At 40.5% G+C, this 25,176-nt stretch overlaps 1 protein-coding gene across 6 annotated transcripts in view; it reads right to left on the bottom strand.

Moving 5' to 3' along the window:
* NUP93 (nucleoporin 93) overlaps positions 1–25,176 on the bottom strand; it is a 106,427-nt gene that overhangs the window by 57,773 nt on the left and 23,478 nt on the right. For 4 of the 6 annotated variants that reach the window (XR_004347001.1, XM_032613723.1, XM_032613722.1 and 1 more), the window contains exon 3: positions 19,609–19,726. Coding sequence is in view for 3 of the 6 variants with exons in the window: in XM_032613723.1 (XP_032469614.1) it covers positions 19,609–19,726 (118 nt within the window). In the remaining 3 variants the exon portion in view is untranslated. Of the gene's footprint in view, positions 1–5,500; positions 5,512–16,196; positions 19,727–25,176 lie in introns of those variants that run through there. The other 2 variants (XM_032613724.1, XM_032613725.1) reach the window with 2 other exon arrangements.

Here is a 25,176-nt window from a genome sequence, read left to right as displayed (position 1 = left end):
AAGAAAAAATGTTCCGAAAATAGTAGGAACACTTCCTCTAACTTAAGATATCCAGGTTCCAAAGACTCTCAGACTTTCTCCCTCATGTAGTTAACTGGTTTGAAAGATCTGAGAAGGTTAAAAAAAAAAAAAAAAGGAGGGGGGAAAACAGTTCCAATTTCCTTAGGCCCATGCTTGAAATACACCAAGGATGAGGAGACATTTTTTAAGGGGTGGCATTAGTACTCCTTTAAAAAAAACCAAACAAACCTGTTACCATTAACAAATAAGATTATAGAGTAGAAAAAGGAAGCCACTGAAATTCTATGGTTCTTATAATAATCACTAGGTGGGGACTTCCCTGGCAGTCCAATGGTTAAGAATCCCATGCTTCCACTGCAGGGAGCACAGGGTCAATACCTGGTCAGGAAACTTAAGATCCCGCATACTGCGCGGTGCGGCCAAAACTAACTAAATAAAATAAAATAAAACAAATTAAAAAATCACTAGGTGAAGTTCAAGTGCACAACTGTAAAGCTCTAAAGTACATTAACAATATGCAGGGCTCTACCCAGAAACCAAGCTTTTACAGAACGCTGGTTACCTGTGTTCTGCCTTCTGCCAGGCTCACTGGGCTGCTGGGAAGATCAAGTAATATCACTGGTGGCTAAGTGCTTTTAAGAGTTAAAAATGAGAGGCCTCGTGAGGTCGGGCAGTCACTGTCCCCTACTTGCTAGTCTTCTGAGGCACAGCTGGCTCCCAGTTCCCTTCCCAGCCTCCATCACCAACCTCCTCCCAGCTCCTCTCTCCTTGCTGAGACCTTGGTCCCTTGCCCCATGCTATATGTTTCCTGTCCTGTACAGTCATTTGCACTGCCACAACTCTTACCTCTAGACCAGTGGCTCTGGAAAATTCTGTCTGGAGCTATTTTCTGAGCAGTGTTTCTTATCCTACTTTTAAGTGTTTGAGGGGCATTTCCATGGTGATGTCTTGCCAGAACATCAGAAACTGAAACAAAATCTCAACTCTCAATCTAGTTAACCTTCCTAATTCCTCAGCTTCGACCAACAGCACCAATCCTTCTCTTGCCACAAACCTTGAGTTATTTCTGAACATCCTTCTTAAGCCCATCAGGCACCAAGTGCGGCAGATGTTTTATTCCAAATGTCTCTCACACATCTTTTCCTCTCCGTTTTCTCAGCCACCAACCTGGTCCTGGCCATCATCACTGTGCCTGGATTACTGCAATTGCCTCTGAACAACACCGCAGCAGGTATCCTTCCACTGGCCATGCTAACTTCCATAAGTGTTTCCACACCCTCCCTCCTTCCGTGTTGACATTTACCTACTCCAAAACTTTTAACAGCACGTACTGCCTACACTCTACTGCTTGGCAGTCACTCCTTTCACATTTGATCCCCCCCTCACTGACAGACTTTATTTCTTAGCACATAACTTCTATTCTCATCTCCCTGACCTTGTTCAGGTTATTACTCTCATATCTTCTTTCACTTCCTGCAAGCTAAGCCCATTTAATCTTTCAAGGCCTATTGGGATCCTGACTATTCCAGGGGATCTTCCCCAATCACCCTTGAAGTCATCCATCATTACCCCCTTCCTCTCCTCTGAACTCCGTATGGCATGTAGAATCTCATGTCATTCCCATTCAGTTTTGCCAGTCACTTTACACTGTTTTGGACAGTTTGACCCTATTATATAGGAATGTTAGTCTGGGCTCTCCAGGTAGAAAACAATGAGCTTCTAGGGGACAGTATCCAGAATTTATGTTTATTCTAATTGACTATGTTTATTCTGATGACTATGGTAGGTCATCAGTGCCTACCATAGTGCTGTCCTTAATGTGCATGCAACAAAACCACTTCATTGATTTTCATTAGTGTTCACTAGGCCCCACCCAGGGAGATGGAAGCATCTACTTAAAGGGGAGCTAAATATTACTTTCGCTTATTGTTTGTTCTTTCAAATCTCTTCAGCTCCTTGAGGTGATTGCAGCCTTAGGTACTAAGACAGATGCTGAGGTGGTTCTTGGCCAATGTGCAGAGGCACCAAATTCTTCTTTGTGACTAAGCAATATTACCAACAGTATTCAATTCCCAAAGTCGGCTTCCTTCTCAGTTGCATCTAGAGCCAAGGAGGTTCTGGGAAAATGAGATGGTCCTAGCCAAAGTCAGTGGTGTGGCATTCACAGCTGATCTGTCTTGACAAATCAGCTGAGAATGAAAAAGCAACCTGCCAATTTTATCAACGACATTTCGCCTTAAGTATTAAGTGAGGACCACTAGATTTACGCAGTCACTAAAGAGTCAGAGGATGTCTGCACAGATTTTTTAGCAGTAAAACAAATTAAGGTCCACTCTCTGTTGCTCATATGCAAACTTGTCTGCTCAGGGGTCAAGAAACAACAGGGAAAAAGAAAGCTCTCTGCCTGAGAAGCTGATGAGTTCCTGCTGCCCAGAGCAGGGTTCTGCTTTGGTAAGCCTATAAGCCAAAAGGGGTGGGAACACAGTTTAGAAGTGGGCCAGAAACTTTAAGGCAGGTAGGTGAAGGTAATTTCAGAAGTAAGATTTCCACTTTAAACATGTTTTTGGGAAGTAGTTCCTCAGTAAGTGCAGTTACTAATGGGAATGGGCTAAAATGGGAGGAGGAAGCAGCTCTCCTCAAATATTCCTCCAGGGCAATTTACTGCAGTCCCAAGTTTCAAAAATTCAGAATGAGAGCTCTCTGTCAGTCTGGGTCTGGGTCTGTCTCTCTCTGTCTCTGTCTCTGTCTCTGTCTCTCTCACACACACACACACACACACACACACACACACACACACACACACAGCATCTAATCAAGCCTTAGTATTTAGATAAAGGGAACAAGAGATTTTGGCAAGAACTTGTAGACTATATGAAGAACTTCTACCTCAATAATAATAAATGAAATAATACAGTAAATACAGACTCATTTTCGTTGTAGCCATAAAATTTCAGGGGTGACTCATTTCCCTTGTGGCATAGATTAAGAAAATAAGGCACAGAGAAACTCAGATTCTCACAGCTCCAGGTCCTGGGTTCAGGGCCTGAGTTCTCTGCACAGCACTATAGGACACTGTACCAACAAAACCTGGCCGGGTGTGTGCTTGATGGACTCTATTTCATGGAATCTGAAGTTCTTACATGGAGGATGATGGTGGATAGAAAAGAACAGCTTCTGGCTTGCTAGTTTTGTTACCAATGTACTTTACACAACAGATGTATTTCTTACCAGGTTGATTGTAAATAGAGCTCTTTTAAACAACTTCTATTTTAAATTCAGTAGGGAAGCTGTTATTTGAAGGAATACTAAAGCTAAATATTGCCCCACGATTTCTTTAATAAATGCAGATATTCAGAGTTTGGATTTGCTTCCTAAAGCAAGGTCTATCATATTATTACTATTATTTTAGAGAAAAGACACTAAAACCCCAATTTTCATGCAATTTTTTTGCTGCATATTACTTACCATTTCTGTTATTAACTAGAAAACACTGATGAGGCCAGAAGTTGATTAAAAAAAAGTAAGACTCCTTAATAGAAAAGGATTACTAAAATTACTCAATCCTCAATGTAATTTAAACAAGGGAAAACCTGTATATATTTCATTATCTGGTCAGAATTTCAAATTCCCTGACATATAAAATATAAGTTCCTGAAATTTTTCTAAGAAAAGTTTTATAAGAAAAAAAGTTAAAAATTATATGCAAAATAACAACAAAATGAATTTGCAACAGAAAACATGGTGACAGAGGTCCCATGGGATGTTGGTCCTACATGATGGGGTGGGAGAGGTGAGAGGAGGCCCTGCCTTTCATCACTCACCACTCTTAGGTCAGGACAGACAACCAAGGCAAGTTGGACAGATGGCCTGGTCTAGGCCCCAGGAGCTTATGCTTCCCTGTAAGAACCTCGGCCCAGGTTTCCATCTCAGTACTGTACCCTCCACATCTCGACAACAGGAACATGACGATCTGCAATTCTAAGACAGTTTTTTGAAAACTAGGCTGATTTTAAAATCTGCTCTTCCCACACCATTCTCTCCACCATCCTTCCAGCAGTGACACAGGTGAAAATCATTTAAAAAAACAACAGCCCCGTTTTACTAACGTGCTTCTTACATACTAAATCCTCCAGCAAACTACTGAGGTGATTAAAACATTTCCAGTTCTACTATTTGGCCATCTCACATCCTTAAGTCGATACTGGGACATTTCAAGTAGCTGAATCCCCTTCGGTAGACCTAAAACACTGAAGATCGAATAAAGATGGGGACTATATTATATCCACTTACGGTGCTTAAAAAGCATCATGCACTGGGTTAAGTGCTCAAATATATTTATTGATTAACCTATGAGTTGTTGAAGGTTATTATGCAGATGCTCGAGAAATGTCTACAGAACTGCAGCTTGTTGTCAGCCTTCTCCAACTGTGGTGCTTCTGGGCAAACTCACATTTAGAATTTAAACTGAAGTGTTCCTCTGAAGCTACCTATATATTAGTCACGCTTAATCTAATTAAGTTCTATTTAAGCCTTATGGGTGAAAAACCATGTAAAGCCACCTACATATGATTTCTAAAGGCAAGAGGTTATTAAACCTAGTGGAAAGCATGCTGAAGTTGGGAGTCAAAAGAACTGGGTTCTAGGTAACCCTACCCAAGTTACTGACACCATGCCTCAGTTTCCTCATCTGTAAAATGGGAAAATGCTACCACACCTATATGAAGAACACTATGTATATCTTCAACTGCCTATACAACAGGATTACTCTTCAAAGCAAAGAGAAGCCATTTCAAATGATTTCTAAGACACACAGGCTGCACATTTCAATACATTTTTAAATATTCAGACTGATTTAGACATTTCCAAGGAAATACTTATTCTGCCTCTCTGCTTTCTCTCATGGCATCTGTTGTTACTAGCAGGTAAGGAAAAGTAAAATCTAATGTCATTAACAGTAAGACCCAAGATCTTTAGCACTCACTCAATGCAGGAGGGGGTTACAGAGAGAAGCAAATGAAAAGGTAAACAAAATGAGGATGAGAGGAGCTGAGGAGAAAGGCAGAGAAAATCAGGTTAATGAATAAAAGCAGTAAGTCCATCTTTCATCTCTCCTGGCTCCTAATGATGGCAGACGGTGTATTTAATCTGCTGAGAGACCAGATTTAAGGCCTTCTTTTGGCACAGTCCATCCATGAATTATTAACATTTGCAGAAGCAATAGCACATCCGCTCACAGTGATCAGAGAGGAAAGTGATGATTAACTAAAATGGGATTATTAATCCCTCCACTTCCCTTTCCTCCGTCCCCCTCTCTTCTTCATTCCCCACTGGGCTCTGACTGCTTTTTAGGCAGTGTATTTTAAGCTACAGCCTCGGTATCAGAGTCAATACCTCCATGGTAAAAAAAAAATAATCAATGGCCAATTATAAGTCATAGGTTTTTAATATATGTAAGTTTTTAACATATTTTATTGACTACTGTGTCCTTCATGAGTGGTTACAAATTCTTTATGGACTCAAACACTTAGAAGATAAATACATTGCTTTGCAGGCTGGAAGTTCAGGGTTGGTCCACAGGTGGACTAAGTATAAAAGTTGGCAGAGATGGCTAGAAAAGGGTTTACTTATACTAACTAGACTTCTGTAATAACAACCCAGTGGACCTCATGCTGGAGGACTTGTTCAAACACACATTCTGGGCCCCACCTCCAGAGATTTGGATTCCGCAGCTTTGGGGTGGGGCCTGAGAATTTGCATTTCTAACAAGCTCCCAGGTGATACTGATGCTGCTGATCTGTGCACCACACTTTAGAATCACTGATAAAGAGCTTCTTTCCTGTTGTCAAATGCATTCAGGGCATGAGAGGAATGGAGAAGGAAATTAAAACCAACCTGAAGTAGAAAGTTAATACAAAGACAAAGGTGAGATTTGTAGCTCCTTTCCCCTCCTAACCCCCAAAGAAAATCCTGGAGGCCTGAAGGGCTCTGCAATGTTTGCTGCTCCAAAACAAACCCTATTCCATAACACTCCCCCTTTCCCCAAAATATGAGCTAGTAGGATGAATAGTTAACAAATGGTGAAGAACATATATGAAGTCGAGAGCTAGATTAATTTATAACTTCATTCCTAAAACATGAAAAACAAAATCAAATGTGCCCTTTTCCTTGGTCATTTTCTTCCCCATCATCTTCTCTACTTAGGATTTGGCTTTAATGTATGATCAATCCTCAGAAAACAAATAAGTTGAAACAGCCTCACCCAAAACAGCTATGTACTATAACAGAAAAGTCTTATACACCCTCAATATCAAGCTAAGTCAGGCACCAAAAAAGTAGAATATTAGCAGAGGTTTTAGGCAACGGCCAAAAATAAGGAAATGCACTTCAGAGTACCCATTAAAAGAGCAAAGCATGAGCTGGTTAGCCAGATGGATAAACTAAATTCCACCTCTTCGGGGTTTGCAAAAGCAGAAAACACAAGTAACAAGAGCACGTGAGGAAGAGGCCCACCTCTGGCAGCCAGTAGATCCAGCCTCTCCACCAGGCCCAGCCCCAACCCCACACCTAGACTCACTCTACGGAGCAAGACAGTGCTGGTGGCTGCACACTGCCAGGCTGCAGAAGCCATTCTTGATTGGCTTCTGAAGCCAATTCTTGAAGCCAGCCATGATTTCACAGCTGCCACTTGATTGCAAAAAAGGAGGTACACTCCCATTAGCAATGGCTGCTCTTGATGCCAGCCAGTCTAAAAGACTGGGAGGGACTGGGGGGGTGGGGGAAGAAAGAGGGATGCAAAAGACAGAAGGAAAGCAAGAATGAAGGGAAAAAAGGAGAAAAGACAAAAAGAACAGACGAAAAGAATGAAAGAAGGGAGGATAGTCCAAAGGAAGGAAGGAATCAGGGAGAGTGAAACAGAAAGCAAAAAACTGGCATAAACAAAAACAAAAAATCTTCCCCCTAACCTGCTCTGAACCCTAGTCCACCTAAAGTTTCAAATATGATATTTGTTCTGGTTTGCCACTTTGCATTTGCTTGGCACCAGTGACCTACTCAGCACAAACAAGGCTGATAGGCTCTAGTGTGACAAATCTCAAGAAACCCTGGGCACCTTCACATAAAGGGCATCTGTAAAATATATCAGCAGCAGCAGCACTTTTGTTCAGTATCACTTTTTGTTCCAAAGTATATCCCCGATGGAAAAAGTGAGGTTTGTCCCCATTCAGACTATAGTATTACCCTTCTAAGTAGCATTTTCATACCTACGACTGATTTAGTTAACCAGAAAATCTTTCACATGGAAAGGAATAAATGGAAATGTCACTTCAAAGAAAACAAGTAAGAAAAGGTCTAAGGGGAAAGACAGAACCAAAACATCAAGAAATTTGACCAGTGGCAAAAGAACTAGCTTAGCATCTTTGTGGTGGTGGTGGTGATGACGGTGATGAGGAGGGGGAGGAGGGGGAGGAGGAGGAGGAGGAGGAGGAGGAGGAATTTATCCAAGCAGTCCACCCCTTGATGCCTTCCTCAGCAAGCCATGATAATAAGGATACAGGGCAAGGTATTAAGAAGCATCTGGGTTCAAGTTCCACCTTTGATAATAACTAATCTATCTTGATTTCCGTTTCTTCTGCTTCTAAATAAAGATGATGCTAACACCCATTCACCTCACCTCAAACACTGCAGTAAGGAACAAGACGGTGATGGACAAAGCCCACTGCAAAGTATTATACGAATGGAAAGATTACTATGGTGTGTCCCTCAAAGTTCACATAAAATTACTAACCTGTTACGTCTCCCCTAAAACTTCTAAATTAGGACCAAGTCATAGAGCTTCTCAATAACTATTTTTCCCAACAGTTTTTTAAAAATAATTTAAAAAATTTTTATTTATTTTTGACTGTGTTGGGTCTTTGTTGCTGCGCACATGCTTTCTCCAGTTGTGGTGAGTGGGGACTACTTTTCATTGCGGTGCGAGGGCTTCTCATTGCAGTAGCTTTTCCTGTTGCAGAGCACGGGCTCTAGGCACATCGGCTTCAGTAGCTGAGGTGCGCGGGCTTAGTAGTTGTGGCTCGCAGGGTCTAGAGCGCAGGCTCAGTAGTTGTGGCACACGGGCTTAGCTGCTCTGCGGCATGTGGCATCTTCCCGGACCAGGGATCAAACCCGTGCTCCCTGCATTGGCAGGCGGATTCTTAACCAGTGTGCCACCAGGGAAGTCCTTTTCCAACGGTTTGAGGGGGAGAGTGAAATGACATAATGGTTGCTCATGAAATCTGCACATCTCAGATCCCTTTTCACACATTAGGAAGTTTTTTCCATTACAGAATAAAGGAAAAGACTGTACATTACTTTATAGGAACTGACCAATTCTGAACTATGAGGGCCATTCTTACAGTCTACCTCTAACACATGCTTCATGGACTAATTCCTCACTGCCCTGTTAAAATAAATCAATTTTCCTTGTTATTTCAAAGATGTTCTACAGCTTCAAGTACCTGGTCCAAACAATTCAACACTCCCAAAATGGTGGCAGTCAAGAAAGTACACTATGGAGCCATTTTCCAAGTTCTGTGAACTAAGGACATCCTGCTTTTATAATTAGAGGGAAAAGTGAATTTTCCCTTCTAAAGCCATTCAGTTCTCATTCACACCCTTAAAATCCCAAATTTAATGTTTTCTTGTCATCTAACTCCCTCAGCCCTCACTTACCCTCAATTCCAGTCAAGAGGTGTCCAGGTTGTGAAAAGGAGGGTAAAAGTCTTTCATAGGCAGTGATTGCTTCCCTTCCAATCACTCTGAGCCCAGCTCCCTCCATAAGCAGGCCACTGTACCTGCCCCTCAACTAGATTCTAATTTCAACTTCACACTGGGAGAGTGGCACCAGGCACACGCTGAGGACCACTTACGTGGGAGTGCTTGCTTAGCTGGGACCTACTCTTTGCACACCATCACCCCTGACCAGTTAGTTCCCTGCTGGTCTTCTTTTCAAGATTCTGTTATGTTAGTTTGCATTTATTTCTAAGAGCCAGTTAGACCAAAGAGTACCAATTTGCATGACTTCAGGTATTAATGTTCTGCTGAATGTCAACTCCTCACTTTTGTGCTGTCTCCTAGAAGTGAGTAATTTTGCTGTGCAGAAATTCTTTCCTGTATTCTGGAGCACACACCAAGTTGAGGGCTCTGCCTGTGTCTTTAAAAGCCAAACACAATAATACCCATAGGCAGCCAAATCATATTATAAGATGCAAGATTTCAACATTCCGGCACACTGCCAGAGCTTAATGGCCAGTCAGACGCTAATAAGTAAGGAAATGGGTCTGCATTAAACCTACAAATAAGTCAACAATCAATAGTTCAGGATTACAGTAAAAATTTGATGTGCCCTTTAAATTGCTTCTAGCATCATCCTTCTAACTCCAGCTCAGCTTCAGAAGCAAAACAAAACAAAGATGATCAAGCAAGAAGCTGAACCCAACCTATTTTTACAAGCACAAAGCCTTGGCATTTCAAAACTAAAAGCTGCTCTAGGATTTCACAGAAATCCTTTACAGTGTACCTGTAGGGCAGCAAAACTGAGAAATAATAGGCTGGGCTTTAGACAGTAAATTAAACTGACAGCTCAGCAAGCAGAAAACTATGGCAAAAAAAACCAGCACCTGGAGATAAACGGAGGAAGCACGTTTGGCCTTCCTGCAAAACTCATCTTCCCCCCAAACCAGCAGTGTTTGTATTAAGGTTTAGAAAGCACATTCCAGCTTCTCCCTCAATCAACATTATTTTACTACTAAGCTTATATAAATAAGAGCGATGCCCACCACATCCATTCTCTGTGGGCTTTATACTCTTTATTTTGCTCTAAAGGAGTGATCAATTACACTTCTATTTCCTATTTCTACCATCTTTGTCCTTCAAATATAACCTGAAAATTAGTCTACAATGAAATTTAAAACCTAGGGGAATAAGGGCACAGTACTGAACTCAAACCCACAGAAGGGACTTCAAGTCTGGCATAATAGCCTTTTAGGCCTTAGGCTCCTCCTTGGTGAAATGGAGTTAACAACAGTAACTGCCTCAGAGGGTTAATGGAAGGACTGAATGAGGAAACCCACAAAGTGCTCAGTACAGTGTCTGGACACAATAAATGTTCAGTAAACCTTAGCTTTGCCTTCCCTATTCTAGCTGGGGTAAAACAGAAAACCGGAATTCAAAATTGTCTTTGGTGCCATGTTTCACTGTACCAACAAGTAAACTAAACAAAAGAAAGGAAGGGAGACAGGAAAGGAAGGGGAGAGAGATGAGGAGGGAAATTGGAGGGGAGGGGAGAGAGGAGGGGGGGGAAAGGAGAAAGGAAGAAAACATAGCTACTGAAACTAGTACTCCCCAAAGTACAGCTGAAGAAGCACCCGTCCACAAGTAGTTTGTTCCCAGTCTGCAGCAGGTAAGTACAAAATCTGAGAATCAGCATTTAGAAACTTTTATAGCAATCTGACAGAGTAATTTTATGTCCACTGAATTTAATTTAAAAAACTAAGGCTTACAGGAATTCCCTGGCCCTGGCAGTCGTTAGGATCCATGCTTTCACCGCTGGGGCCCAGGATCAATCCCTGGTTGGGGAACTAAGATCTCACAAGCCTCATGGCATGGCCAAAAACAAACAAAAAACAAAACCTAAGGCTTATATTCTGCATGTCTTTTATTTCATTTTTTTCTAGTAATTCTATTTTGCTGTATTTTATAAAAGTATCTCTCAGTCTGAGATAAATTGGGAAAAAAGAAACTTGAGAAGCACGGATTATGTAAGCACCTTCTGAATACAACACCCATCACCATATTCCTTCAACAGGAAGACATGTGGGGCAGTGTGGGGCCTCATCACAGAGCCAAGTGCTACTGTGAATGCCTTAAACCTTCAAGGATTCACCAGGCCCTGCTCATTTAAAGACTGCTTCTGCTGAGACAGGCTCATATGCACTGTGGATAACAGAGAACCGAGTAAGAAATGAGAAAGCACTCCCAGATAATATCATACAAGTATACTTTGGTACCTTGAGCAAATCAAGCATATTATAACCTTCCATGGCTGTGTCTACCTGTCCCTAAGATAGTAACAGCTTTTTTTAATTAGACAATATTTTTTTAATATATACAGGAGGAATAGAGAAAACTCTGCCCCACATCCTTGTGCTCGTGTCATTTAAAGAAATAAATCAAATCAGGTAGTAATAAAAATCAGCCAGTGAATCCACACTCCCACTTACGTTCTGCTGACCTAATCCTCCCGTTTGTGTTATGAACTAAATGAATAGCCTGGTTCTAGTTGTAAATGTGTTTTATAAGACAAAGGTTCTTTTTGTACAGTTTCTTGGAAGCTGTGTCACGCCCAGCCCTGCTCAGCAGATCCTGCTGCAGTGCTTCAAGTACTGTGGTTTTCTGAAAAGCACAGGCGGGATTTTGCTGATGGCATCTCGGCCTCACAGCCACTCTATGGTGAGAAGCGGGGACTAGCCCTTCTGCCCTCCAGGATAATTGAAGCAGCGCGTGCACCGCTGCTCATCATTAATGTTGGAGACCAGGAGCTGCCTTCACCCTGAGCATGGGACTCATTCAACCTCTCCATATCTGATGTGCAAGATGGAAGCCAACCATTTGCGAGATAGGAAAATGCTCAAAAAGGAAGCAATACACACTGGTTCTGGGAGCTCTGCAGCAAAAGAAATTAATAGTACTGGTCTTGTCAGTAGAGGATGTTGTTCATCCTACCTCCCAGCTTCTTTTTCTGGTCCCTGCCGAACAACAAACAGAAAAAAGCAAAACCAAGAGTATCTCCTGTCTGAGCCCCTCTCTCAGTTCCTTCACAGAATGTGGATTTTTAGTGGAGACAAGGAGAACCTGGGCCCCAAAGTTTTATGACTATGGAGCCACACTTTGTAACCACCACCAATGGAAGGAGCCGCATCAGGCTGCTGGCCTGGAAAGCCTTGGACTGAACACTCCGAAACAGAAATAAGAGATCACAGGGCGCTGTGGCAAGCAGATCAAAGTGGCGCACAGGGTCAAGGGCTGCCATCTGAGAATGACAGACTGGTCTACAGTAGTGCATTCAATATTTGACAAGGTTTTAACCCCCATTTAAATCAAACAGTTTAGCCCATTTCTGATTCCTGAAACCAAGCAATTTAAAGATACCAGAGTGAAGATAACAGTATATGTTCCCCATCTCCGGAGTACTGGGGCATCAATAGATATCGGCAGGTTAAGAGAAGCTGGTAAAGAGGGAGGGGATGACTCAACTCCAGTTCAAAGGCACCAGGGCCTGGCCAATACTTGAAGTGCTCTATTAAATTGTTAGATAAATATTTTAGCCGTGGGCTTCTTCCAAAACACTCTTACAGAACCATTCCCACTTCTTTCTTAAGTTGGTAATTGATATTCCCCTGCTCACTACAGGATATAAGAAACCTCTGAGAAGACAAAAAAGCCTGTCATTTCCTGCCTGCACAGAATGCATTCAGCATCCATTTACTTGCTTGTTCTGAAAGCTCTGCATTCAGGAGTGTGAATGGTTAAGTAAAAAAGCTGAAATCTTATATCCTTGGCTCACATAAAAGCAGTTTTTCACATTTTCCACAGACGATGCCTTTAACAACCATTTTTATTCCAAAGTTACCATTTCTAATTCCATTCAGAGGACACTTTAATGCAACTGCATACTTTGCTACCATACCATAATGTCTACCTTTCCCCTTATCACAAACAGGCAGAAAAATTAAATCATTTCTGTACTTACCACAGCAATCAGCATTAGACTACCTAATTATAAACACAAAATGGGATGGCACATTAACCTGCCTCTGTGAAGACACTATTTTTTCGTTTTTACATGTTTACCGGTTTTTACCAGCTCTCAGATTTACTCTGGGTCAGGGTTTAATGACAAGGAACAGCAAATATACTCATTAAGTGGGGGTGATGTGGGCACCGCAGTGTTTACACAGGATACGAAGCCTAGCACAGCTATTGCCCTGAACAAGAACACAGGACACAGTGTGATGTGTGTCTTTTCCACACGCACCTCAGCCACTACAACTGAATTCTGGCCTAAAACGTACCTGGTATTTGTTCTAGAAAAGGGTTTCTCTCTAACTAACGGGCTTTGGATCCAGTGGGAATTGGATTCATTTGCTAGTGAACCCAAGAGCATTACCTATAGGTTGTTTCAAGTCCAGGATTGGCAGCTGTTATAAGCTGGGAAAGGGCAAGATTCAAATATCCATTAAAGTCCTCTAAAAATTCATAAGAAAGGTTACCATGAACTTCCCACTGACTCTCTTAGGAGCAAGAGGAATATAACAAAGGAGGTCAATAAATCAAATGCTTAACTAAAAATCTTCACACTGTTAGATTCCATGCAACAGTCTCTTACATTTTTATATTATGTGAAAACATCTGAAGAGCAAAGTTTTATTCCTTCAGAGTCCATCAATTCAAAATTTCTAATCATCCAATTTGGGCTAGATCACTATTATTTGCAGAAAAGACTGCTCAAGCACATTAAGAGCAGAAACAATAAGGAAGATAAGTATGTTTTGCCTACTTAAACCATTTCTCAGAATTGCTATACAAATTATCAGTATGCAAATAGATGCAACTCTTATGAAAGAACCTCATCTCTTCCTTAATTTACTAAAGCAGTTTTGGTAAGACCTCTCCTTGGTACACACACTTAGCAGTTTCAGTTTCTAGGAATAGATGAAAATGACAACTACATTTCTTTAAAAATAATTCCAGAATTAAGATATTGTTCACCCATTCAGAATGCACCCTCCCTCAACTAATTTGAGCTAGGGAAAGCTTACTGCACCTTTCCCTCAATATTAATACTTTGCCAGTACTAATCCTGAAGAGCTGCTATTAGCATACTAATCATTCTGAGAAAGTCTGAACTTCTTTTCAACAAACTGCCACAGGATTTCTGGAACCAGTTCCCTACCAACAACTTGCCAGTACTACACACACACAATTAGCACTCAAGACAACTACTTTTCCTCTTAGCTGTAATACACAGCTGCATTTAATTAGCAGTACCTTAATTCTGAAGGTATAAAATTAAAAGATAAACCATGAAAATAACAATTTAGGTGATATGGGATTATACCACCAGTGATTCATTTTTATGCTTACCAAAGCCATTTAGCTTCTTCTGATTATTTAAAAGATAAGCTAAGAGTGGTTTGAGTATACTCTACATTTCCAAGGACAGAAAAAGGAAGGAAATAATGAAAATTTTATTATACATATAGTGTGGTAAGTAGAACGAGTTTTTAACAAGTCAATTATTATTGCACCATTTTCTTATATTTTATCCTCTTTTTAAGACTTCTTTTTCTCTTTATTCATACAGGACAGATTTCCATCTGGAAACTGAGCATATTATGAAGGTGTTTAGTTCCATATAGAGTTTTTTTGTGTGTAGAAGGGGCTACATTTTCATTTATAATGATTTAAATTGGTTGCTAAGTCAATTCCAACAACATAATCTAAAGTTGTTTACTTTGTGGGGGAACATTCAGAAAGTTTTGTTTTTTCCTAAGCAGTAAAGTCAACATGCTATATTTGGAGGCCATGGCAAGAGAGATCTGAGACTATGAAAGAGGTGGCATCTAGGAAAGCCTTAAGAGGGTCAGACTGAAATTATGGCTCAGACATTTTCAGAGGTGCTACTCCACGCTAAAGGAAGGGGGTGAGCAAAGGCCTAAAGTATAAAAGGAAAATGAAAGAGTTTGGTAACTTGGTTAGCTGAAGTAGAAATCTCTTTCTCACACGCCCCCCCCACCCACCCAATTTAATCTTACCTATACTTACCCTGTAAACTAGAGTATTTAAAAATACTTAAAAAAAAATCAGACTGTTTCTAGTTGGAAAATGTCTCTTGAGAAATCTCTTAAACATATTATAGAACATTAACCTGTTTGGAGAGAATGACTATGACTAAACTCTGGAATCAGACAAGGGTAGTCAGCCTCACTTTCCAAGGCCTGAAAGAGAGTGCTGAGGATGAGATCAGATATTTGGTTGAGGTTTGCAGTCCCTGGAACAACTAGAAATAGATGTCTTATCGTGAAACTCCTCCATGAAACAGAGTTAGATTTGAAGATGTTTCATTTATTACAATTAATTGACAGTTTTAAATTTTCGGGCACTGTAAGTATAGTGGGTTGAAGTGGGTACTGCCAAAAATATATGTCTAAGTCCTAACTCCTGGTACCAGTGAATGTGATCTTATTTGGAAATGGGGTCTCTGCAAATGTAACTAAGGTAAGCATCTCAAGATGAGACCACCTTGGAGCTAGAGTGGGCCCTAAATCCAACGGCTGGTGTCCTTATAAGAGAAGGGAGAAGTGGATTTGACACACCTGACAAGAAAACCTATGAAGATGGAGGCAGACTGGACTTATGCTGCCACAGATCAAGGAATGTCAGGAGCCACCAGAAGCTAAAAGAGGACAAAGTCTCCTCTCGCGCCTTCGGAGGGCACTGCCAACACCCTGATTTCAAAGTTCTGAGCTCCAGACTGTGAGAGAATGCATTTCTAATGCTTTAGGCCACTAAGTTTGTGGCAATTTGCTGTGGCAGCCACAGGAATCTAATACAGTAAGTTCAGCAATATTATTACATTCTGGTTTAATGCCATTTGGAAATATTACAGCCTAATGCCGAGAAACTGCAGCTCCCATTTTTTATGGCCAACCCAGGCTATTTCTGCAGAGCCTTCTTGAAAAATACATGTAATCTAGTGAAAAAGCCCAGAATATAACTAAGCTGTGTAACTGTGCACTTTATTACTATATAATACACATCACCCATGGTCCATTAGGTCTGTTCAGACCACAGTAAAAATGTGCAGTCTGCCCTCTATATTTTTTTCCAAAGACAGAAGTGAGCAAGTGGATCTCTGTGAGAGGAACCATACTTGCAAGCACCACAAAGTCACTCAGAATAGAGTAGTCCAGTTGTTTTAGTACCATGTCCTCTTAACAGTTATGGCTCTTCCGTTCCATTACAAAAATGTGCAGGCCTTCTTTATGACCATTTCCAAAAATTAAATCAATAAACATTAAAAAAAATTCCACTAGCATCAGCCATACATGTATTTAAGTGGGTTTATTTAAATATGTTACCTTTGCTGGCCACAGCAGTCTTTCAAAAATGCATTATCAATGCATGCCAACATCACTGTTTATGACAAACAACAAAAAACCTGTATTAATTTCAAGCTCCATTAGAAAATGAAGGAAATACAATCAATGTTTACCAAACAGAAAAGGACAACCTATTCATGGGAAAATGCCTTTCCAAGCTTATAGGTAATGCAAACAATGGATGGTACAAAGTCTTGGACAGCACCTGTCAAAGGATCCTTCAGCATTTCCTTTTATGAATTTATAAGCTGACATAATAAATTCACTCTGACTGATACTCAGTGGGATTAGGGTACGTTCTCATCTCAAAAACTGCACTGATTGGAAAACAAAAGCTCATACACAAAAATCGATCAGATTTATGTTATGTGAATTATATTTCAGTAAAGCTGGTAAAAATAAATGAGAAAAAAAAACGTCCATCAGAAAGTATATCTGGGGCTTCCCTGGTGGCGCAGTGGTTCAGAGTCCGCCTGCTGATGCAGGGGATGCGGGTTCGTGCCCCAGTCCAGGAAGATACCACATGCCGCGGAGCGGCTGGGCCCGTTGAGTCATGGCTGCTGAGCCTGCGCATCCGGAGCTTGTGCTCCGCAGTGGGAGAGGCCACAACAGTGAGAGGCCCGCGTATTGGAAAAAAAAAAAAAAGTATATCTGGCCTTTTTAAAAACAAAAAATTGAAAATATCCAAATTAACTCTTCCTGGACAACTAACACATTAAGAGAAGAATTAAAAGGAGGACCACTCCATGCTAAGGGCGAAAGCTGGCTTGGCTCCTATATTTGACTACTACACAGGAAGTCAGGGAAGGACATGATATTACTATGTGTACAGGAAGTTTAGGCATAGATCAGCTGAGCCACACAATACAATCACTAGAGCTATCTCAGATTAGGCCAAAGACTCAGCCCTTTAGAAGTTAAATTTTCTCCTTTAAGCCTTTGCTGGCAAGAAGATGAAGTCAATAGAGGATTTTATTTTGAAACTAGTTAGTCTTAAATCTTTACTTCAGGTCTAGATGATCAATTCCCAATTAATCAAAACTTACCTTGGAGTGACCATTTCACATTTTTTAAGCTATTCCAGAAAAGCTCAACTGAGAGGTAAAATTTTGAAATGGAGGCATCCTTCCTCTCAAAGACTTCCCAGTGGTGCAGGACCAAAACTCTTAGCCGTGCTCATTCCAAATTAAGAAACTCTCTTTGATGTGACCAAGCATGCATTGCTAGGAAGCCACCTAATGGGGCTATTGAAGGACGGTGTTCATGCATAAAGTAGAAGGTTAGAATAAATGATCATTCTGACTCAATACATTTATAAACCTGTCATTAATATCTCAAAGCAAAAAATGTTGTACCACATCAGTTGGAATTCATGAAGTGCATCACTAAATGTTGCTGGGTATTCCAAATATGTATTACAAATATGCCAAAGAAAATCTAAAACGCAGTTTTTAAAATAAACAACTTATTTGGCATTTTAAACATTAAAAACAACGCAAACAAACAAATAACCTTTCAGCAAATGTCATCTCTTTCCACACTATTAGGAATACTTCCGCACATATATGGTGATTATTCAAATTATCTGAGCTGTATCTCATTCACTCACCTGTTATGGGAGTAAGTATTTGTTTCTAGGGCATCAAGCAGTTGAAATAGAAGGTGGGGAGAGCAACAGCTAAAACTTTAAAAAAAAAAAAAAAGAGGCAAGTATACATGCCATTTTAAGATTACATGGAAAGGGCTTCCCTGGTGGCACAGTGGTTGAGAATCATCCGCTTGCCAATGCAGGGGACACGGGTTCCAGCCCTGGTCTGGGAAGATCCCACGTGCCGTGGAGCAACTAAGCCCGTGCACCACAACTACTGAGCCTGTGCTCTAGAGCCCATGAGCCACAACTACTGAGCCTGCGTGCTGCAACTACTGAAGCCAGCATGCCTAGAGTCCGTGCTCCGCAACAAGAGAACCCACCACAATGAGAAGCCCGCGCACCACAATGGCGAGTAGCTCCTGCTCGCAGCAACTAGAGAAAACCCACGCACAGTAATGAAGACCCAATGCAGCTAAAAATAAATAAATTAATTTTTTAAAAAAAAGATTGCACGGAAATAAGAAGGCATCTATAAGGTGACAGGCAAATATAATTTAGTATATAAAACTGGAAAAAACTGGATTTTCATACTCTGGGAACATATCAATAACAGGGAAAATAATGAATATCTATAGTTACTGAACTCTCAACTCAAAGTTGAGGGTTTTAGGTTTCTCAAGTGGAATAAATGCAGTAGAATTATGGCCATTACTGTAGATGGATTAAAACAGTTCTCAGAAGGGTGGGGTAAAGAGTATTAATTCAAATTGAGCCCAAATAATAAATAACAGATTCATCTGTACTAGGATTTGCCTTTGTAGGACCTGCATCCTTTCATCTCAAAGGTAAATCGACGATAAAAATGGTATCCCACTATCCCTTCACTCTAACACAAGTCAGTGTTCCAATATCTCAGAACTAAATGGATCACGGGACTTCCCTGGTGGTCCAGCGGGTAAGACTCTGTGCTCCCAATGCAGGGGGCCTGGGTTCAATCCCTGGTTGGGGTACTAGATCCCACATGCATGCCACAACTAAGAGTCCATGTGCCACAACTAAAGAATCTGCATGCCATAGTTAAGACCTGGTGCAGCCTGAAGGAATGAATGAATGAATAAATGAATAAACAAATATTTTAAAAAAACCAAACAACTAAATGGATCACAAGATTTTTCCTTAACAATTTTAAACACACACACACACACACACACACACACACAAAAACCAGTTTCTAATTAGATTAAAATAGCAATCAATTGTGCCAGTGGCATGCTAGGTTAAATGAGACAGGACTGCTCTATTAGACCATTTCCTGGTGCCACTAATGAAGCCAAATACTTCCTAGAAATCGATGAGTAGGTTTCAGTAAATAGTAAAGCTATTTAGTTTCCCCAGCTCTTTGCCAAGCCACACAAGCAAGATGTAGAAAAGAAATGTGGAAGACGAATAGTAAAATTATTTGAGATCTAGCAAAGAAAGCAAGAGAAACTTACAACTAACGTCTCCGTGCCTTGGATTAAGCCCAAAGAAGGAAGAGAAATCTGTGCTCATAATTACAATAATTTAAAAAGTGCAGGTCGGAAATGCTTTCCTAAATTCAGCCTTACAGAGCACTCTGAAAATAATCCAATGTTCCTCCAAAGCTGAGCCTCCCATTCTCTTAATATCTGAGGAAGAAGAGAATTAACAAAGAAATGTGGTATTCCTAAACCTGCTGGTGAACAAAAGGCCAGGGCCTTCAGCCTGGGTTGCATGCTCAGGGTTGCACCTGCACCAGTCCTGGTACCTGGCAGCCCTTACCTGAATGTCTGTGTCCTTCACAGGCTCAAGAGGCTCAAAGGTGGTGGCTGCACTCAGACTCTCCAATCGCTGGGAGATGTGGGATATGTCAAGTCCCCGAGACCCGAGGAGAACTGACCTATATGAGGATATAGGGCAGGGAGAAAAAAGTAGAATTAGAACATCTAATATGCTTCCTAAAATACTAGAGAGTATTTTTAGTATGAAACTAAAACTTCTTATATACTGCCCAAACACTTTTGTATGGTTGTTTCATACCTTTCCAAAAAGATCTACCACCTGGGATAACAGACACAACGTTGCATTTGGTAGTAAGAGAGAGTTCTGATTATGCCTAAATTAGAGTGAGGGACCTGTCTAGATAAATTGATAGCATATCAATAAAATTACAGGCTAGACTGCTCCAAACACCTTATAGTGAAGAAAATCGTGAGGTAGATATTATTCTCAATCCATCCCCGTTTTACAGATGGGGGAACCAATGTGCAAAGAGGTTAACCAACTTATCAAAAGTCACAGAGCCAGGAAACAGCAGAGCCAGGTCACCAAGCTCCACAGCACAAACTCTTAACCACCATCCTATATTTACAGCCTCTATAAAGACAGATGTAGTAAACCACAAAATTTTAGAAGCTTCAGGAGAACCTAGTCTAAACTTCATTCATTAAGGAAACTGAAAGTCCTGGGCAATCAATAACTTGCAAAGGGCAGGGAAACCAGAATCCAAGGCCAGTTCTCCAAAGCTTCTCTTCAAAAGCCAAACACCATGTGCAGTACATCTTCAAATTCCCTCTCTGCTGCCCAGTCCAACAGTAGAGGAAGCTGTCACCTGACTAATAAATGCTTTTGAAGAGAGATGGGAACACTACAGCTGGCTTTATGTCTACTCATCTGGAGCAATGTAACAATGGGAGAGCAAAAAAAAAAATTATAGATTCTCACTAATATCTAGAACACTCTCTGGAAGAAAGAAACTTAGGGAAATTAACTGTTTAGACTGTTGCTTTTGGATTATGATTTAGTACCCCCAAATCCCATCGACAAAGTCTGTGCTCATTCTTAGTAACTTAGAAGAAGCTAGACCACCTGGTGGCACAAATAACCCTAACACCTATGGGTGTTACACTGAAGATGACCAATTCTGAACTAACATACTTATTGGAAAAAAGAAAAGACTTCTCATGCTTATTTCCATTCTACTTAGTACCACAGGAATAGATAATGTGCACCCAGAGGGCTCCGCACTGTAGATTTTTGTCTCTTCCGTGCAGACTGGTCAGCTATGATGCCATCCCTGAGGCTTCCCCTCCAGGCTATCATTTCAAATAGATAATCTTGCCTCTCTCTTCTAACAATCCTTGATGGCTAACTTTCTAGTACAGTGGCTCCCAGTCCTGGTTGCACATTAGAATCGTCTAGACAACTTTCCTCCCAATGATTCTGATTAGTGTTGGGTAAGCCTGGAGCACGGGTATCAGTATTAGGCTCTCCTTCCCTTTTTTATTACAGCTTTACTGAGATATTATTAACATATCATACAATTCACCCATTTAAAGTATAGAATTCCATGGGTTTTAGTATATTCACAGAGTTGTACAACGATCACCACAATCTATTTTAGAATATTTTCATCACCCCTCCCTGCCAAAATTTCCCCCACTCCATAAGCAGTCATGGGAATGTATCAATAAAATGCTCATGTCTCCACAAGTCTCCCCCTAGCCACTAATTTATTTTCTGTCTCTATAAATTTGCCTACTCTGGACATTTTCTATAAATGGAATCATACAATGTGTGGTCTTTCATGACTGGTTTCTTTCACTGAGAATAACGTTTTCAAGGTTCATCCATGTTGTAGTATGTATCAGTACTTCATTTCTTTTTATTACTGAATAGTACTCCATCATATGGATAAGCTATATTTTATATTAATGAACATATCATCATTCGAAGGACATTTGGGTTGTTTCCACTTTTTGGTTATTATAAAAAATGCTGCCATGAACATTCATGTGCGAGTTTTTGTGTGAACGTATGTTATCATTTCTCTTGGGTATACACCTCGGAGTGGAACTGCTAGATTATATACTGACTCCCTGTTTAACCTTCTGAAGAACTGCTAGACTATTTTCCAAAGCAGCTACACTATTTTACATTCCCATGAGCAATGTACAAGGTTTCTAATTTTTTCCACACTCTTGCCAATACCTGTTACTACCTTTTTGATTATAGCCATTTTAGCCAATTCCTTTTTAAACTATTATAGAAAAAAATCTTAATATGAAATTAAAATAATAAACCCTGTACCTATCACCCAGCTTCAAAAACTAGCATGTCGTCGCAAACTATTTTCATCCACATCCCTACCTACTTTCCTCTCTCTACCACCCAGATTATTTCGAAATAAATCCAAAATATTCTCTTAATTATTTCATAACATTAAAATGTGTTTGTGTGAATGGAATACAAGTAAGTTCTCTACCTGCAAATAATTGATATGCCTCCAAATGTCTTTTAATCTTTGAGTTGTCCCTCCATCTCATTTTTTTTTTTTTTCTTACAATTTCTTTGTTGGAGACTCTAGATTATTTGTTCCATAGAGCAGTGCTACTCAAACTTGAAATGTGCATGTGAATCACCTGGGAAGCTTGTTAATAAGCATATTCCGTTTCAGCAGGTCTGGGATAGGGCCTGAGGGTCTCCATTTCTAAAAAGTTCACAGCTGATGCTTATGCTGTGGATCTATGGACCAGACTCAAAGTAGCAAGGATGTAGTTTCCCACATAACAGGTTTTACTGATTGCAACCCCATGATGTAATTTAACATGTTCCTACAGCCTCTCCTATCCAATTTCCTGTAAATTGAAAGTAAGTGCTAATGGTTTGATCAGATTCAGGTGGCATTTTTTTTTTTTTTTTGGTTCAATTACTTCAGACTTTTATCAAGAGGTATGTAATATCTCATTACCTGTTTTTGGAATGTTACCAGACACTGATGATCATTGCTTAGATGCATTAATTCCTTAGAGGTTGCAAAATGGTGGTATTCTGTCTCTATTAGCTGGAATATTTCCCCTCAGAGACACTCTTCATCAACTACGTGGTTACTCTGAATAATGAGTTGATTCTCTAGCATTCTCCAAAGGTGACTGATGAGTTTTGCTTTAGTATCATTATGTACTCATGAATTTAAACATATTTGATGTATTTCAATCCACTGCAGTTATTATCCTTATCATGCTCAAAATCATCTCATCTTTGGCCAGTAGAAGCCTTTTCAAGTTGGTTTCTGAGTTCTTTTGACATGACTCAAGTTGACCTACATAACTTCCTTGCCATCTGGTATGACAAGACAAGTTCATCTTGCCCCAGACCTGGAATCGGTCAACTCTCCAAAGAGCCCCAGTTACTTTTTATTAAGAAATGGATTTTTAGAGACCACTATCTGGGCACTAAGATGTGCTCATTGCTACACTGTTTCTAAGCCTTTCAGTAGGCAGAGCTATAGAGTTTTTACTTTTGTTTCAGTTTCCTTAAGATAAATTACATCATGAGTTCATACTGACACTTCCAATTCAAAATCAAAAACGTAAAGTTTGGGGTTAACCTCATAGATTTTCTATCTGTATCTCCTTTCTCTCATACCCGAAGTCCTAGTTCTCACCATCACCACCGTAACTACTTATTTGCTTTATCCTACACTATACACACAATAGTCTCAAAACAGCAGTATCAATCCCTCTACCAACAATATCATTATTGAAGACCGATTAAGATATTACTTGGAAATGTTCCTCTCTGAATGACTATGTCACCAACTGAATGAGCATTCATTTTCCTTCTTTAGGAATTCCTTTTTTTAAATTTGGTTTTGTTTTATAATTACACAAAATATTTATACAATTCCAAAGTCAAATCTATAAAAAAGTCCATCTTCACCTTATTTTTTCCCTTTTCCTATAGGTAACCCTTTGTTTCTTTACACCATTTATATTAATCACAACTTTTTTTTTTTTTTATTTTGGTGGTACACAAGCTTCTCACTGTTGTGGCCTCTCCCGTTGCAGAGCACAGGCTCCAGACGCGCAGGCTCAGCAGCCATGGCTCACGGGCCCAGCCGCTCCGCAGCATGTGGGATCCTCCCGGACTGGGGCACGAACCCGCGTCCCCTGCATCGGCAGGCAGACTCTCAACCACTGCGCCAACCAGGAAAGCCCTAATCACACCTTTTAATTTCCTGTATTTGTTGCTTTGACATCTGGGGCCTTGCTGGCACTGGAGCGACTGCCTCTCCCAGAGTTAGCTAATTCCTAGAGGCCTGTAAGCACATATAAGAACATATGCACACTAATCAATCCAGAGCCCATACCTCAACCACCTCCTTCAATGGGTCACCATTCCCCGCCCTAATTATCTCAGGGTGAGGTACCAGACAACTAGAGACAGCGCCTTTACCCTAGAGCCCACTGAGGCTATTCAAACTAGCCAATCCTAAGCCTGCTCACCCTGCCTTCCCAGAGAAACCTCAGTAAAGGCTCTTGCTTCCTCTGCCCCCGACTGACCTCAGTGATCCCTCAGTGGCCCTGCATGGCATGCCCTGCCTCCTGTTTCTAGAGAAATGTGAGTAGAGGGCTTCCCTGGTGGCGCAGTGGTTAAGAATCTGCCTGCCAATGCAGGAGACACGGGTTCGAGCCCTGGTCCGGGAAGATCCCACATGCCGCGGAGCAACTAAGCCCGTGCGCCACAACTACTGAGCCTGCGCTCTAGAGCCCGAGCTCTGCAATAAGAGTAGCCACCGCAATGAGAAGCACATGCACCGCAACGAAGAGTAGCCCCCGCTTGCATCAGCTAGAGGAAGCCCGCACACAGCCATGAAGACCCAACGCAGCCAAAAAAAGAAAAAAAAGAAAAAAAAGAAATGTGAGTAGAAACTTCTTCCTTCATGACAGTCATGTCATATCCATGTTTGCATGTCTTACCATACCTGATTATAGTAAATCTCAGCTATTTTTAAACACCTTCCTTCTTTTTTTATTAGCAGTTAGGTATAGAAGTTTGTGTTACGTACTTTTTAAAAACAGCTTTATTGAGCTGTAATTCACATACTATACAATCACCCACTTAAAACGTATAATTCATAGATACATTTATAAATGAATCACTTTGTTGTACACCTGAAACTAACACAACATTGTTAATCAACTATAGTCCAATATAAAATAAAAATTAAAAAGAATTTTAAAAAATGGCAGAATGTTGATATGATAGGTGATGGGTACCTGGGAGTTTATTATACTGTTTTCTCTACTATTGTGTATGTTTTAATATTTCCATAATAAAAGTGTTAAAAGTGCAATAAGAGGGGAAAAAAAGAATCTCAAAAAAATAAAAGTATAATTCAGTGGGTTTTAGTATAGCCACAGATTTGTGCAACCACCACTACAATCGATTTTAGAATATTTTCATCACCCAGAAAAGAAACCACCCTACCCACCAGCAGTCACTCCCTATGTCCCCTAATCTACCCACTCCCTTGGCAACCTCTAATCTACTTTCTGTTTCTACAGA

This window comes from Phocoena sinus, chromosome 19, assembly GCF_008692025.1.
Source record: "Phocoena sinus isolate mPhoSin1 chromosome 19, mPhoSin1.pri, whole genome shotgun sequence".
NCBI classification, from domain to species: domain Eukaryota; kingdom Metazoa; phylum Chordata; class Mammalia; order Artiodactyla; family Phocoenidae; genus Phocoena; species Phocoena sinus.
The sequence above is the reverse complement of the archived record's forward strand: the minus strand, read 5'-3'. Positions and strand labels throughout refer to the sequence as shown.